General features: G+C 37.5%; 1 protein-coding gene across 1 annotated transcript in view; it reads left to right on the forward strand.

Annotated features, from left to right (window-relative positions):
* The window catches only part of LOC140598055 (ankyrin repeat domain-containing protein 26-like), a 160,585-nt gene extending 142,910 nt beyond the window's left edge, over positions 1 to 17,675 (forward strand). Inside the window, exons 31-35 of the mRNA XM_072751268.1 lie at positions 202 to 495; positions 2,124 to 2,338; positions 4,255 to 4,483; positions 16,388 to 16,433; positions 17,432 to 17,675. Of these exons, the coding sequence (XP_072607369.1) occupies positions 202 to 495; positions 2,124 to 2,338; positions 4,255 to 4,483; positions 16,388 to 16,433; positions 17,432 to 17,568 (921 nt within the window). The 3' untranslated portion in view covers positions 17,569 to 17,675. The remainder of the gene's footprint in view (positions 1 to 201; positions 496 to 2,123; positions 2,339 to 4,254; positions 4,484 to 16,387; positions 16,434 to 17,431) is intronic.
* The last annotated feature ends 250 nt before the right edge of the window (positions 17,676 to 17,925 follow it).

Here is a 17,925-nt window from a genome sequence, read left to right on the forward strand (position 1 = left end):
TGCAAATGAATTTATTTTAAAATGGGAGCACCTGGCTGACTCAGTCAGTAGAGCATATGACTCTTGATCTTGATGTTATGAATTCGAGCCTACGGTTCAGTGCAGAGACTTAACATAAAATGTTTTTTTTAAATGTTGGTTATAGTTTTGAGTTAAACTAATTTCATTCCATTTCCAAACTGTATTGTTCTATTCATGCAGATTGGTGATCTTAGAGGAAGATTGGAAACTGAATCTTCAAGATGTCTACACCTGGATGCAAAAAATCAAGTTCTTCAACAGGAGTTATTATCTATGATAGCAACAGAGAGGGAATGTGAAAAACTAAAACAGATTAAAAAGAACTTGGAAGAAAAAGTAGTAAACCTCAGAAGTCATGCAGAAGTCAATGTGGTAGAAGGCATTCAAGTAGAAAAGTATTATAAGTGGGAGATTGACCAGAGAGCAAGATTGATTGCAGAAGAAAGATTAAAAGAAGTCAATCTATTTTTACAAGTTAGTTTATTTTTTTATTATTATTATTTTTTTAATTAATTTTTATTGGTGTTCAATTTACCAACATACAGAAAAACACCCAGTGCTCATCCCGTCAAGTGTCCACCTCAGTGCCCGTCACCCATTCCCCTCCAACACCCGCCCTCCTCCCCCTCCACCACCCCTAGTTCGTTTCCCCGAGTTAGGAGTCTTTATGTTCTGTCTCCCTTCCTGATATTTCCCAACATTTCTTCTCCCTTCCTTTATATTCCCTTTCACTATTATTCATATTCCCCAAGTTAGTTTATTGATCTGTGATATGCTTTCATTTATTTCATTACAAATTACACTTTGGTTATATGCATTGTGTATGTTTCCTCTGCTTCCTTTAGAGCAATCTGTTTGGTATATTTCTGGAGGCATTCGTTCCTCCCTGTAAAGATTTCAGTTTTCATCATTATTCTCACTAAATTGATCTTTCAGAGTGATTCTCAGGAGAGAATCATTTTTATTTTTATGACCAGTATGTATGAAACAAGACTATTTTTCTAAGATTTTATTTATGTATTCAGGAGATACACATAGAGAGGGAGAGAGAAGCAGAGACGCAGGCAGAGGGAGAAGCAGGCTCCATGCAGGGAGCCTGATGTGGGACTTGATCCCGGGACTCCAGGATCACACCCTGGGCCGCAGGCAGGTGGTAAACCGCTGAGCCACCCAGGGATCCCCTGAAACAAGACTATTAAGAGGAAAAGAAAAAATTGTGATTTAAAACTTTTACCATGGGGAAAAAAATAAAATAAAATACAACTTTTACCATGGGGATTCCTGGGTGGCCCAGTGGTTTTAGCACCTGCCTTTGGCCCAGGGCATGATCCTGGAGTCCCGGGATCCAGTCCCACATTGGGCTCCCAGCGTGGAGCCTCCTTCTTCTCTGCCCGTGTCTCTGCCTCTCTCTCTCTCTCTGTCTCTCATGAATAAATAAAATAAAATCTTTAAAAATAAATAAATTAAAAAAAATAAAACTTTTACCATGGAGTATCTGGGTGGCTCAGTTGGTTAAGCAGCAGACTCTTGATCTCAGCTCAGGTCTTGGTCTCAGGTTTGTGAAATCAAGCCCTGCATCGGGCTCCATGTTCCATTCCTGGGTTATTCTTCCTTTTTGAAGATTTCATTTATTTATTTATTTCCTTATTTATTTATTGAACATGAGCAGGGGGATTGGCAGAGGGAGAGAGAGAGAGAGAGAGAGACCGAGAGACAGAGACAGAGAATGAATCCTGGGTAGACTCTATACTGGGTGCGACACAGGGCTTGGCCTCAGGACCTCTGACTGAGAACATGGACTGAGCAGAAATCAAGAAGTGGGTTATTCTCAAGTTGTATTATGCACTTTTTAAAATTTTTAATTGATTCTCTTGTTCTTTGAAGTATCAGATTGCACGAGTACTAATATAAGAATGATTAAACTTTATTTTTATCATTCAGATTTAATTCAGGTGACATTGGTGATAAATATTTTACACTTCAGCTTTTTTTACACATTTAAAATTGCTCTCTGAATCATTGACTCCCAACTAAAGGAAAGAAATATACTATAATTACTCAAGTTTTAGCTGTTTTAAAACTGTGCTTTTAATTTGCTTTAGAGACAAGCAGCATCTCAAGAAAACTTAGAGCAGTTAAGAGCAAGTCATGATGCTTCAATAAGAAGTCAAGTGGCACTCAGAATTGAAGAGCTGGAATCTGAACTTCAATCCAAAATAAGAAATTCTCAGGAACTTAAAATAGAATTGGAAAAGTACAGGCAACTCTACCTAGAAGAATCAGAAATGCGAATGTCATTGACAAAAAAACTGAGCAAGTAAGTTAAAACAGAATCAATGAAAATAGATTTAGCTTATTGATTTGCCTCTAAAGCATAATTTTTATGGAGATGGGTTCATGAGATTAGTAGGAAGTGAAAGCCAACTGGATAGTATAATTTTGAAAAATAACTTTTGTAAATAAACTTACCATTTTATGTGCATCCAGGATAGTTTGCCTCTCTCCTCTTTTTTTGGAGGGGGGGTGGTTTATATGATTTTACTTTTTCCCGTTAATATTTTCAGTTACTCTATCTTGTTGTCTTTACAAACTAATTGTTTAAAACTTTATAATTTAGACAGCATATTAGTTTTTTAAAGTTGATATATTTTATTTTATTTTTTTTTATTTTTTATTTTTTTTTAAGTTGATATATTTTATTTAACACAATACATCAAAAAATATCCTTTCAACTTGTGATCAATATAAAATTATTACTGAGATATTTCATATTTTTTTTCATTCGAAGTCTTAAAAATCCAGCATGTATTTTACAATTATGGTATATTTCAATTAGAACACTAAATTTTCATTGGGAATACGTGTCTATATTTAAACTTCATAAAACTTATAGTGGAAAAAGCAGATTCACATACCTGCATCTTTACAACCCTACTTAAAAGTTGTTGTTTTTTTAAATTTTGGGGGGGGAGTTCAATTTGCCAACATGCTGCATAACAATTTGCCAACATATTGCATAACAACCAGTGCTCATCCCGCCCAAGTGCCCCCGTCAGTGCCCATCACCCAGTCACCCCAACCCCCTGCCCACCTCCCTTTCCACCATCCCTTGTTTGTTTCCCAAGTTAGGTGTGTCTCGTGTTTTGTCACCGTCACTGATATTTTCACTCATTTTCTCTCCTTTCCCTTTATTCCCTTTCACTAATTTTTATATTCCCTAAATGAATGAGACCATATAATGTTTGTCCTTTTCCGATTGATTTATTTCACTCAGCATAATACCCTCCAGTTCCAATCACGTCGAAGCAAGTAGTGGGTATTAGACAGCATATTACTGTAAAGTTTTTTGTCAGAATTACCCTAAATAGAAATATTAATGAGTTCATTTTTGGAAGATTACACCTTTAACCCAAAAGATCAAGTGCCAATTCTATACATCCTGGCAGGTTGGTAAATTAACTTTCTTGATTGTGTCTTTGGTATTATCACTAGAGAGCCTGAGGGTGGGGGAAACCTTTGTAGGTTTTCTACTTTATATAAAAGTATACCTGTGAAATAGAGAAAGATTCACATTGGGGTGAAAGGCAGTATAAATCCCAACGTGGCTAAAAATAGCATCATGGTGGGCATGAGGAGGTGTGTGGAAGACAAAAAGGGCAGATTCTACTTCCAGGGCCTTGGTAAGTGTGTTATCAGCTAATTGCCTCTGGAGCTGGTTCAGTCCTTCTGATCACTGCTCTGCCATCTACCTGGCCCCTAGAGGTTGTTGGTCTGAGGTATTCCTCGGTGCGAAACCCTCAATTTCTCTGAGGCAATGAGTAAAATGTACAAGAGTGGTGAAAGCACATCCTTGAAAATGTCTTTGAGGGATGGTTTATTTTTATGTTCTGACCTGGTTTACTAAATACAAATATGTGTAACGGCATTCTCCAGAATCTTGTAATTACAGCCATTCCAGAAGGTAGCAAGTATTACCTGTCAATCTATGTACATCACTGTCAGCCATTTCTTTCCCTCCCCTAATTTGTTAGTTAGTTATCCCTGGAATCATATATACTCCTTTGGAATAATTTTAAACCTATAAGTATATAGAGTAGCTCTGCTCTGTCACATTTTCAGTGTTAAAACACTGTTTACTGGCAGTCTGTTTGCTATTATGGAAACTTAAAAAAATGCAGGAATGATTTGGGTAGAAATGAAATACTAAGCACTTGTGTTGCGTAATCTTCACAGGACTAACGAGAGGCTGGAAGATACCACTACCAAATATCTGGTGGAGAGACAGCAGAACAGACCTTTCCACAGCACTCCTACTATGGGACCAGTCTTGGAAGGGCCTTATGTTGGAAATTTGACTAGTAGTTTACTGCTGGATAGAAATGGTACTCCAAGAGAAAATGTAATGATTCCTACCTCAAGGCCGCAGACTTCAGTTCGCAGCATTGAAACTCACTTGATCAAGGTTAGTTATATTATCTTTCTTCTTTTGCGTTTCAGATTTCCAATAAAATTTTTGTTTTTAATTTGGTGAAATTCTGAGTTAACTGAATAATACTCATTAAGTAAAAGTTATACTGCTTTGTGCTAATAAGGAAATGGGACAGAAATTTTATGGTATTTTTTTTAAGCTCCTGGAGCGCTTATTGTCAAGAGATACCTATTATTACCTTTATTCAATAAATACAACGAAACTGTCACATTTTTTCTTCTTATTTTTTAAAGATTTTATGTATCTGAGAGAGAAGAGAGTGTGCCCACTAGTGGGGAGAGAGGCAGAGAGAGGGGGAGAATCTCAAGCAGGCTCCCCACTGAGTGTGGAGCCTGACTCAGGGCTTGATCCCATGACTCCGAGATGATGATCTGAGCTGGAATCAAGAGTTGGATGCTTAACCAACTGAGTTACCAAGGCACCCCCAAACAGACCCATTTCCTTGAAAAGCTATGTTAAATTGGATTTTGGAAAGTAAATATTATTACCTACGAACCCAAAGTACACTTAGATGCTTTGACTTATTCTCTGATTAGCAATAGTTTATAATATGTTTAAAGTTTGCTGTAACCCAATTTTCCACCCCTATGCATAAGTGAATGATTAGAATCCAAACGCTTAACCCTGTAGGGATATTTATTATTTTAACGATTCCACAGTAATTCCTTTTTATGAATTAAATAAACTTGTAACACTAAATTGATAGTTCTATGTTTTGGGGGCACCTGTGTGACTCAGTGGTTTAGCATGTATCTGCCTTTGGCTCAGGTCATGATCCAGGGGTCCTGGGATTGAGTCGCGCAACAGGATCCCAATAGGGAGCCTGCTTCTCCCTCTGCCTATGTCTGTGCTTCTCTCTCTGTACTTTTTATGAATAAATAAATAAAACAGTTTTAAAAAAGTTGTAAGTTTTGGCATTTTCTTACATAAGAGCACATCCCTAATTGCTTTCTTATAACACTTTTTTTAACTTATATTACTTCTATTTCAATTTTTATAAAATGGCTTGCTGAGCAACTGTAGACATTTTCTAAATAAGTCAAGGAAATATTTGATTCTTTTTTTTAGAGATAGAGAGAGAAAGAGAGAGAGAGAGAGAGAGTGAGAGAGAGAGAGAGAGAAAATGAAGGAAAGCAAGCAGTGGTAAAGGGCAATGGGAAAGAGAGAAGAGAGACTATTGGGCAGGCTCCATGCTCTGAGTGGAGCCGGATCTCATGACTCTAAGATCATGACCTGGGCCAAAATCAAGATTCTGACACTTAACTGACTGAGCCACCCAGGCACCCCACAAATAATTGGATATTTCAAATGAAATTCACATATATTTACCTTGATGCCATCACTTGAATGATTGATGACTAAGATGGCAGTGATAGGGAGCCTTTAATAACAACTCATTTCCATTGTGTATCATTGCTGTTAAAATACCCATTTCAATCAATGCGCATAGGCTTATGATTTTGATAGTATATTCATGGTTTTATTAATGTAGAAAAATGTAGCATAGACTCATGTTAAATGAAGCCTTAGTCTTGTTCTTTCATTTGACTTCCTTGTTTTCTTGCTCTATTCTCTTCTGATTCGATGACTTTCAGTATTACGTTTGGATGCTTTTCTTCCTTTTGTGTGTCCGTTATAAATATTTGGTTTTTGATTACCATGAAGTTCATATATAACATCCTGTGTATGTATAGCAATCTCTTTTAAGTTGATGGTTACTTCAGTTCAAACAGACTTTAAAAACACTGCATTTTTACACCCTGCCTTGTTTTATAAATTTGATGTCCTAGTTTACACCTTTGTATTTTGTGTATCCCTTAACTAGTTACTGTAGATCTAATGGATATTATTCCTTTTGTCTTGTAACCCTCATACTGGCTTTATAAAAATGATTGGTCTATTACCTTTACTGTATGTTTGCTTTTACGATAAAACTGTCTCATTATTAGTTATGGTCTTTCTTTCTTTCTCTTTCTTTCTTTCTTTCTTTCTTTCTTTCTTTCTTTCTTTCTTTCAGAAGCAGAGTGAGTGAGAACCAAAGTGAAGGGGAGGGAGGGGCAGAGGGAGAGGGAGAAGCAGGCTCCTCTCTGAGCAGGGAACAAACAGGGAGTCCCTTGCAGAGCTTGATCCCAGGGTCCTGGGAGACTGTTCACTGACAGCCATCCAAGTACCCCGGCCTTTTCGGATTAAAGAAGTCCTTTTAACATCTCTTATAAGACCTATTTAGTGGTGATGAACTTCTTTAACTTTTGTGTGGGAAACTCTTTATCTTTCTTTCAGTTCTGAATTATAAACCTGCCAAAAATATCCTAGGTTTTTTCCTCTTAGCACTTGGAAAATATCATGCCATAATTTCTTTCCTTTTTTTTTTAACTTTCTTTTTATATAATAAATTTATTTTTTATTGGTGTTCAATTTGCCATAATACAGAATAACACCCAATGCTCATCCCGTCAAGTGCCCCCCTCAGTGCCCATCACCCATTCACCCCCATCCCCTGCCCTCCTCCCCTTCCACCACCCCTAGTTCGTTTCCCCGGGGTAGGAGTCTTCACGTTCTGTCTCCCTTTCTGATATTTCCTACCCATTTCTTCTCCCTTCCCTTCTATTCCCTTTCACTATTATTTGTATTCCCCAAATGAATGAGACCATATAATGTTTGTCCTTCTCTGATTTTAATTGGAGTTCAATTTGCCAACATTTAGCATGACACCCAGTGCTCATCCCAAATGCCCCGCTCAGTGCCTATCACCCAGTCACCCCAACCCTCCACCCACCTCCCCTTGCACTACACCTTGTTCACTTCCCAGAGGTAGGTGTCTCTCATGTTTTGTCACCCTCACCGATATTTTCACTCATTTTCTCTCCTTTCCCTTTATTCCCTTTCACTAAATTTTATATTCCCCAATTGAATGAGACCATTATAATGTTTGTCCTTCTCCGATGGACTTATTTCACTCAGCACAATAGCCTTGAGGTCCCTCCACGTCAAAGCAAACGGTGGGTATTTGTCATTTCTAATGGCTGAGTAATATTCCATTGTATACATAGACCACATCTTTATCCATTCATCTTTCGATGGACACCGAGGCTCCTTCCACAGTTTGGCTATTATGGACATTGCTGCTATAAACATCAGGGTGCAGGTGTCCTGCCCTTTCACTGCATCTGTATCTTTGAGGTAAATCCCCAGCAGTGCAATTGCTGGGTGGTAGGGCAGGTCTATTTTTAATGCTTTGAGGAACCTCCACACAGTTTTCCAGAGTGCATGCCACAATTTCGGCTGAAAAATCCACTGATATCCCTGTAGTGGTTCGCTTTTATATAACTAATTGCTTTTCTTTTCTTTTCTTTTCTTTTCTTTTCTTTTCTGCTTGTAAGATTCTCCTTTTCTCTTTCAATTTTGACTTGTTATTATGTGTCTTGGTGTGAAAGTCTTTGGGTTCCTTTTATTTGAGACTGGCAATGCTTCCTGGGCCTGGAGGTCTGTTTTCTTCCCCAGGTTAGGGAAGTTTTTAGGTATTCTTTCTTCAAATAAGTTCTTCACCCTTTTCTCTCTTCTTTTTCTGGGACCTCTCTAATGTGAGTTTTATTACACTTGATGCTGTTCCAGAGGTCCGTGTATCTTAATTTTTCAAATTCTTTCTTCTTTTTGCTTTTCAGCTTGGATGATTTTTACTACCCTTTCTTGCAGATTGCTGATCTGTTCTTCACATCTTTTAATCTGCTGTCGATTGTGTCTGGTGTATTTTTCATTTCAGTTATTGTATTCTGCAGCCCTAATTGGTTCTTTTGTATATTTTCTCTTTGTTGAAGTTCTCACTGAATCCGTCCGTTCTTCCAAGTTTGCTGAGCATCTCTGTGACCATTACTTTGAACTCTTTATCAGGCTGACTCCTTATCTCTGTTTCATTTCGTTATTTTTCTGAGGCTCTGTCTCGTGGCCTTATTCTTTCATTTGGAACATACTCCTCTGTCTCCTCGTTTTGTCTGACTTTCTCTGTTTGTTTCTAAAATTGTTCTTTCCAACTTTTCCCTCTTCAAAATATGTTGCTCTGAACAATGAATGTTAGTTATAAAGTCAAGCAAGAAGAAACATTTTTCAAAGTATTGTCTGGTCATTTCTCTCATTGGAGCTGTGGTGGTGTAGGTGGCAGATGACAGTGCTCTTCTTTTTCTGAGTTAAGAGCACAGGAGTCAGGCAGATGGAGTTAAACTTAGTAGCTTTGTTACTAATACATGCTAACGGATCGGAGGATGTGGTTTGGGTGGGTATGTAGCCACAGTGGGCTTCCCAGTTCTTTATCCCAAATTAGGCACTTCCCCACACAGTTGTAAATGGAGGAAACAAATGTTTGATGCCCATCCCACGAAGATGAGAGCGGACCTGAATTCATGTTACCATGGGTGAGCACATCTTTTCAAAAAAGAGATTTGGAATCTCATAAGCACTGCCTAGTGCCTTCTCCCCAATTCACTCATGAGGTAAATCTCCCTTCCTGCTGTGAGGGAGGTAGAGATAAATCCACTTGTGGGTAATGATGGTTTACCTCTAATTTCTGGCTGGATTTAAATTAAAGTTAGTCCTGCCTTTTGTACATACCAACTCTCATAATGATGAGAGGTTGGACAGAGCATACTAGGTGGTAAAGAGAAATCTGTTGTGTGTTTAATAATCCACAACATAGGTAACTCATTTGTTGATTGATTTTGGTAAACCAAGTTTTATCTGGAGGAAAAGAATAATTCTTTCCAGGAAGAGTTTCCTCCATTTCAGCCTCTTTGGTTCAACTAAAGATTTTCTCCTTCAAATTCCATGTCTTGTGGTTTAAAAAATTTGTGCTTATAAATGCAGTCTATTAACTGTTCCTAATAGGAGTAAAGATCATTTCCATTCCTGTATTTTTACTCATAAAGCATTACAATTTGTAATGTAAATTACACTTTAGAGTTTAAAATTTATAATTTAATTAGAAAGCTGTTTTGTGCCTCAGTCGTTATTGAGCCACATGACAAACTTTTATGTGTTCATTTTCAGTCAGTTTTAGTTAAAAATGTAGGTATTAAAAAAATGTAGGTATTTTTCCTGAAGATGATGAAGTAACTGGCATAAAAACTCTCAGCTCAGGAGGACCTAAAGCACATTCCTGGCCTGCAACTCTTTGGTCTTTTGACCTGAAGCAAACTGCCATCTTTCTGAGGCCTTCTTGTCTCTTATGTAAAAGTAGGGACTTTGACTAAATTAGTGACTTTGATACCTTTTGGGAAAAAATATGTTTTTCAAAGAATGGAACTTAATTTGTTTTTGTTTTGTTTTTTTTTGTTTGTTTGTTTCTGTTTTTGCATTAAACTATATTATACAGAACCGAGACAAGTGGAGCTGTGTAGCTAAAAGAGAGATGAGACTACAGCTGTAGACTTTTGTCCCTCAATCCTACAGTATCCCCAATGGAACCTTAGATTTCTATGATTGGTAGTTTGGAAACAAACTGTTTTGAGAAAATCCTTCTAATTAATGAGTCTTCGAATTAAAATTTGCTGATACGTTGTTTTTATGTGTATAATTTTCTTACCCTCCTATGTTTTTGATAAATGGAAAAGTATAAATACAATCGCAAATATGTTCTCTTTATCAATGGATTGCAAGCTATTTCTACCATCTAACTCAATTCTCACCTGGAAATAAACCAGGGTCACAGAAGCAAGTATTTAGGAAAAGACTTTTGGGGAAAAGATAATTACATTACGTTGATCGTTCCTTAAGGAAATGAAGGCAGGCACTTAAGTGACTGGGCCACCCTGGCACCCCTTAGTACCGTATTTAGACCCTATTTTGGGAATTCAATGAGAGGATACCTTTTATAAGAAATAAGAGCGTTCTAGATGGGAATATTTGTAATGCACATTTGATCCTTGACCAACATGGAATTGAAGCTGCAGGTCTAGTTTGCCTACACATGGACTTTCTTGGCTGTTGTGTTGTACTGTATTTTCTCTTATGTTTTTCTCAATAACCTTTTTTTTTTCTCTAGCTTACTTTATTTTAAGAATATATTATATAGGGAACCCTGGGTGGCGCAGCGGTTTGGCGCCTGCCTTTGGCCCAGGGCACGATCCTGGAGACCCAGGATCGAGTCCCACGTCGGGCTCCCAGTGCATGGAGGCTGCTTCTCCCTCTGCCTGTGTCTCTGCCTCTCTCTCTCTCTCAACTCTCTCTCTCTCTGTGACTATCATAAATAAATTTAAAAAATTAAAAAAAAATTTAAAAAAAGAATATATTATATAACACATGTAATGTACAAACCATGTGTTAATGGACTGTGTTATTGGTAAGGCTTCCCATCACCAGTAGGCTATTAGTCATTAAATTTTGGGAGAATCAGAAATTATAGTTTTGACTGCACGGTTTAAGTGCACCTAACCACTGTGTTGCTCAAAGGTCAACTGTAGTTTGAAATATTCCCAAATATTTCATAATTAAGCAGATTATGATAACTATAGTAAGTCAGGTGTTTCAAAAATTGGTCCTAATTCATAGAAACGAAACAAAGTTACAGTAAAAATTTCTTTTCCTTGTTTCTAATTCTAGAAACTTATCAATGTGAAACTAAGTTGGAAAACTGGTGCTAGCTTATATTTTTTCCTTTCCTGAAGCAGATTTTCTGAAATCTCTGTGTTCACATGAAAAGAAGTACATCAGTCATCATATAGATAACAAAATATTTTTACTCAGTATTGCCAGCAGAATTTCCACATAACTTTTTGTAGTCCCACTTCCATTGTTTTATGTATTTAAGAGTCTGTGCTGAAAAATAGAGCATACAACATACCTTAAGATTTTGTTTTTCTAAAAGTGCAAAAGTGGAAAGCTCATTTGGAGGAATAATTTATTAAACAACTGATCAAACTCTCATAAAGGGCACTTTTTCTGAAAATCACAAAGTATTTAAGTTGACTCTTGTTACACTTTTTGTAACAGTAAGATCAAACAGGATCCTTCAGAAGTTATGTATATTCTTTTATTTGACATTCCTAGCTCCATTGGTTTCTATACTATTTTTTATTTAAATTCAATTAATTAGCTTATAATGTTATGATATATATATATATATTATATCATGCCCTGAGACAGAGGCCTACTCTCAGCCACTGAACCACCCAAAGGTCCAAAAATTTCATTATTTATTGGCTGAGTAATATTCTGTTCTCATTCTCCCTCCCTCTCTCTAATAAATAAATATGATTATTTATTTATTTATTTATTTATTTATTTATTTATTTATTTATTTCTACATTACATCTTCTTTATGCTTTATGGGATGTTTCAAAGAACATCCATACCTCTCAGTTTGGCTATTACTGGTATAAACATATGGGTGCAGGTGCCCCTCTGGATCCTGACCAAAGTGATCTTTGGGATTCATAACTTCTAGCGCAATTGCTGGGTGTTACATAGGTAGCTCCTTTTTCAACTTTTTGAGAAACCTCTTGTACTGATTTCCAGAGTGGCTGCACCAGGTTGCATTCCCACCAACATCATAAGAGAATTCCCCCTTTCTCTGCATTCCCACCAAAATCTGTCATTTCCATTATGAAAGGCGTGAGGGGGAAACTCACCGTGGTTTTGATTTGTATTTCTCTGGGGCCAACTGATATTGAGCATGTTTTCATGTGTCTGTTGGCCATATGTAGGTGTAAGGTTAGGTTGTGTACTTAGGACCTTTCTCGTTTCTTGAGAAAGGCTTGTATTGCTATATACTTCCCTCTTAGGATGACCTTTGCTGCATCCCAGATGTTTTGAGCAGTTGTGTATCCATTTTCGTTCGTTTCTATGAGGTCTTTAAAACCGTGCTTTAATTCCCTGGCTTCTTTAACCTCCGTGTATTTGAATTCTTTCCAAATTTCCTCTTGTGATCAAGTTCTAGTTTCAAAGCATTGTGGTCTGAAAGTATGCAGGGAATGATCCCAATCTTTTGGTATCAGTTGAGACCTCATTTATGACCCAGTACGTGATCTAGTGTGGAACATGTTCCATGTGCACCCGAGAAGAATGTGTATTCTGTTGCTGTAGGATGGAATGCTCTGAAGTTATCTGTGAAGTCCATTTTGTGCAGTGTGTCATTCAAAGCCCTTGTGCCCTTATGGATCTTCTGCTTAGATGATCTGGCCGTTACAGTGAGTGGTGTGTTAAAGTGCCTACTATTATTGTATGACTATCATTGTGTTCCTTTAATTTTGATATTAATTGGTTCATAAGGGAGGCCTGGGTGGCTCAGTCAGTTAAGGCCTTGCCTTTGGTCAGGTCATGTTCTCAGGGTCCTGGGATCAAGCCCTCATCAGGCTCCCTGTTCAGTGGGGAGTCTGCTTCTCCCTCTCCTGCTGCCCGTGCTTCTGTTCTCTCTCTGTGTCAAATAAATAAATAAATGAAATCTTAACAGAAAATTGGTTTGTATCGTTGGCTGCTCCTACCTTAGAGGCATTAAAACTTATAGTTGTTCAATTTTCTCTTTGGATAGACCCTTTAATTATGGCATAGTGTCTTTCTTCATCTCCTAATGCAGTCTTTGGTTTAAAATACAATTGTCTGATACCAAGATTGCCAATCCAGTTTTTTTAAATCTCCTTTAATATGACAAAATGGTTTTCCACCCCCTCACCTTCAATCTGGGTTCTCTTTGTGTCTAAAATGAGTCTCTTGCAGACAGCATATCGATGGGTCTTGCTTTTTTTTTTTTTTTTTTAATCCACTGGGATACCCTGTGTGTTTTGGTTGGGGCATTTGGCTTGTTTACATTCAGAGTAACGATTGAAAGATATGGATGTAGGGCCATTGTATTACGTGTAAAGTCCGTGTTTTGGTGTACTGTGTCTGTTTCTTTCTGGTCTGTGTTACTTTTGGGCTCTGTGTTTGCTTAAAGATTCCCCTTTACCACTTCTTGCAGGGCTGTTTTAGGGATCACAAATTCTTTTAGTTTCTGTTTGTCCTGGAAGCTTTTTATCTCCCCTTGTATTTTGAATGAGAGCCTTGCTGGATAAAATTCTTGGCTGTAGATTCCTCTCATTGAGCACCCTGAGTATATCATGCCAGCTCTCTCTGGCCTGCTAGGTAGGTCTCTCTGGATAGATCTGCTGCCAGTTGAATATTTCTCTCCTTCTTGGTTCAGGGCCTCATGTTCCAAGCTGCTTTCAGGATTTTCTCTTTGTGTCTGAAATTTGCAAGCTTTGCTATTATATGTTGAGATATTGACCTGTTTTTTATTGATTTTGAGGAAGGTTCTCTGTGCCTCCTGGCACTTGAGTGCCTGTTTCTTTCCCCAGATGAGGGAAGATTTCTGCTATAATTTGCTCAAATATGCCTTCTGCCCCCTCCTTCCCCTCTTTCTCTGGGATCCCCATTATTCTAACATTGTTTTGCTGTGTGGTAAGACTCATCTCTCAAATTCTCCTGTCAGACTCCAGTGGTTGTTTCTCTCGCTTTTCCTCAGCTTCTTTATTCTCCATTGTTTTGTCTTCTATATCACTACTTCTCTGTGAAGCCTCATTCATCCTAGCAGTTAGAACCTTCATTTTTTATTGCATCTCACTAAGATTAACCTTTTTTTATTTCAACTTGATTAGATATCAGTTGTTTTATTTCTCCAGAAAGGCATTCTCTAGTGTCCTCTGTGTGTCTTTTAAACCCAGCTATTATCTTGATGGTCATTATTCTGAACTCCCGCTCCAGCCTCTTCCTTCTATCCATGCTGATTAGGTTCCGGGCAGTCAGTACTACCTCTCGTTCTTTGTGGTGATATTTTCATCTTGTCATTCTGTCCAGAGAAGAATAAATGAATGAGAGAACAAAATATAAAAATATCAAGAATGACCCCACATAAATATACTAAAGAAATCAGAAGAGACCTGAAGCCAGTTTAAAGGTTAACAAAGGAGATAATAGAATTAGATATCTGAAGAGAGCAGAGCAGTACACTGGATCCTATGTGAATTTTGGTCTTTTTGTTAGGAAATTGCATCCCCAAATGGTTAAGAGAAAACCTTGTATATATACAAAAATATAATTAAATACAATGAATGGATATAATGTAAGTATAAAAATGGAAATTAAAAGTCGAAATAAAAAGGATATTATCAGCCAGTTGAACACAACAGAGCAATATACTATATCCTAAGTATATTTTGGTTTGTGTGTTTGTTAGAAGAGACTACATCGCAAAATTGTAAAGAATGAGAAACTTCATTATATGCAAAAATAAAATTAAATGCAATGAAAGGAGATAGAATGTAAAGATGAAAATTAAGATAGATTTTAAAAATAATATAATCAGACAGATGAAGAGAATAGAGCAGTATAGTAGATTCTGGTTGTACTTTAGTCTATTTCTTAGAAGGAACTACTTCCCGAAATGTTATAGAAAGAAAAAGTTCAATATATATAGGAATAATATTAAGAGCAATGAAAGGATTGAATGCAAGTTTAAAAAGGTAAATTGTAAGAGTTGATAAATGAAGAAATTGGTTGAAAGCAAAAAGAAATTTAAAATAGAAAGACTAAGGAGTCATGAGAAATAGCCATGAGTTCTATATACTGTTTGCCCCTAGCACTGGAGTTCTGCAGCTCTGTATGATGAGTAAAGTTGGCCTTAGCAGGATGTTGTTGCTGACCTCCTGAAGGAGAGGCCTGTTGCACTGATTCTTAGGTGTCTTTGCTTAGGGTGGGATTGCACCACCCTTGCCAGGGGGCCAGGCCAGGTAAGCAGCTCCAGATTGCTCTCTGTGGCTTTTGTTCCCTGAAGGCTTTCTGGGCAGCTTTAGAGGATGGCCTCCTAATCTCCAGGCCTGGAATAGAAAGATCTCACTCCCTACTGTGTCTCCCTGGTTTCTGTCTGCACTCTGTATTCACCCAGCCTGTGACCAAGCATTTTTATCTCAAGCACAGACCCCCTTTCGATTTTCCAAACTTTGCAGACCCCTGTACCCCCCATTCACACTGTGCCTCCAGGGGGAAAGAGGAGGTCTTGCCCAGTTTTGCCACTTGCTGTACCCCTGCTTGGAAAGTGGTCACCTGACTGTTCCTCGGTTTGGGGTTTATGGCAACGCTGAACTGAATGCCCACTCCTGGGCTCACTGATTGCAACTGGCTTCCCTGCCAAATGCCTTGGCAACTGCCATACTCAGGAACCGCCCCCATTCCTTCTGTGACACCCCCCCCCCCGGGATCCTGAGACCACACTGTCCGCCCCACTTAGGATGCTGCCCCCCGTTGCCACCTGAGCACCTTTCAGACAGGGATGTCCTCACTGGAACAGACCTCTTAAAAGTTCTGGTTGTGCACTCTGCTGCTATATCACTTCGCAGGACTTGCCTTCTGGCTTCCAGAGGCTCCCTGCCCCCCTGGTTTAATCTTCTGATATATGCCTGTGATTCTTTTCTCCACAGCTCCTACCTTGCAGAAAGCGGTCACTGTTCTATTAGTAGAATTGCAACAAATCTTTTCATGGATCTCTGTCTGAGTCCACAGGTGTTCAGAATGATTTGATACCTATGTAGCTGAATCCCAGACACCAGACAAAACTAGGGTCTCCTACTCCTCCACCATCGTCCTCTTCTTCCAGAAATTCTGTATATTCGATTGATCAATATTAAATGTACTTTTCATTAGACTCCTCTAAACAGCATTATAGGTTTCTTCTCAGTTATCCAGATTAAAATAAGTAGGGATTAATTTTATTTATGTGATTACCTTTCCATTTAAGCAAATTGTAACTTTTACTCTCTAAAAGTATCATTTCCAGACCACGTTTCATAAGCAAAATAAAATTCCTACAGTAATGTCTCTTGTTTAACTTGAACATTGTAAGTAACGTTTGACTTATTTCAGATGCTGCAGGAATTGGAAGACAGTATAACCGGAGAACTAAAAGAAGGTATGTTGCCAAATGTACAAATTTAGATGGTCATTAATTTCTGAAATAAACCACAAATAGTAACTGGCATCCCTTCCCCTTGTTAAAATTTTGTCTAGATATATCTAATAAAAATGTAAAACAAACATAATGAATAACAGACTTATTCCTCATTTGGTCATCGTGTTTCATACCTTTTTTAAAAATCTGCAGCCTGTGTGCCTCTTAGCACTTTTGGCTGTAATCTTCCTTCACTTGTGCCATGGCTATGGAACTGTCAATCTGAAAATGTGGGCGTTCTCAAATTCTTGTTTCTGCTAGTGGTAGAAGACCAAACAAAAAAAAAAATCAAAAAAAAAAAAAAAAAAAAAAAAAAAGACCAAACAGACCAGACTTGTCTTAGCAATACTTAGTTAAGCAATTATATAGTTCATATAGCTCTCCCTTGACAGGTGACATTTCAATCTCCAGCCACTGGTTTTGCCATAGGGTAAAATTCCAGGTTTCTTAGCATGGAATACAAACACCCAAATCAATTTGGTTCTTGCCACATTGGTGAGCCTTCTCTGTGCTTTGCAGAGAGTAATCTTTCAGGGATCAGCCTTCCTATTCCCTCCACCGAAAAGCAGACAATATTGATAGAAAACCAAGATGTCCCTTCTGTGTGTTCTTATAATGTATTTTCTTAAACCTGTCATGGTATATTTGACTCCAGGTATTGCCTCTTTGATTTTTCAGTTGATAGTATATGATTGTTCAGGGGTGGACTGTGCCATCAGCTTGCAATCTCATCTTGTAATGAGAAAACCAGAAGCTCTAGTATTTTTCCACAGTAGTAATTAATTCAATGGGCAATCGTGAGCAAACTTGATTTAATAGTAATCTTGTATTTTATATTGTAGCTATATGTAGATATTTTTCATTCTTTTAACACTCAGAAGATTCCAACTTTTTTTTACTAACTTCTAGTTAACTACAAAGTGTTTCAGATAAAGAATATTATTCTTTCTCTTTTTCAGTTGCTCGTGAATTACAATCAGGATTCTGTAGATCCTCTCCTTTAGGACCTACTGATGAATCAAATGTAAATCAAGATCTAGTACTGCAAGCATCACAAGAATATGTAGAGATTTTCAAGAGAAAGTATATGATCTGAAAGATACATAGTAAAAGTTTATTACCTAGATGTTTAACATAACATTTGAATTGTTTCCCAGTAAATGTCTGATGTACAAAAAATCTTTATTAAAGGAAATTTTGTTATATCATGTGTAATGAAAGTTTATATATTATTTTAAGCTATGTTTCTTGCATCTGATTAACTTTTAAGCATATTTTGTACATGGAAACCAGCATTATTGAGTTTTATAGGCTCCAATCTGCCCAAGTAGATCAGACCAAGTTGTCAATAATGTTTGGGGGATGGTAATTGATAGTTTTTTTTTATTTTCCATGTTTTATTACTAGACATACGGATTTAGACACATATCATTTTGATATACTGCTGCTAAAG

The sequence above is a fragment of the Vulpes vulpes genome, chromosome 3, assembly GCF_048418805.1.
Source record: "Vulpes vulpes isolate BD-2025 chromosome 3, VulVul3, whole genome shotgun sequence".
Classification (NCBI taxonomy): domain Eukaryota; kingdom Metazoa; phylum Chordata; class Mammalia; order Carnivora; family Canidae; genus Vulpes; species Vulpes vulpes.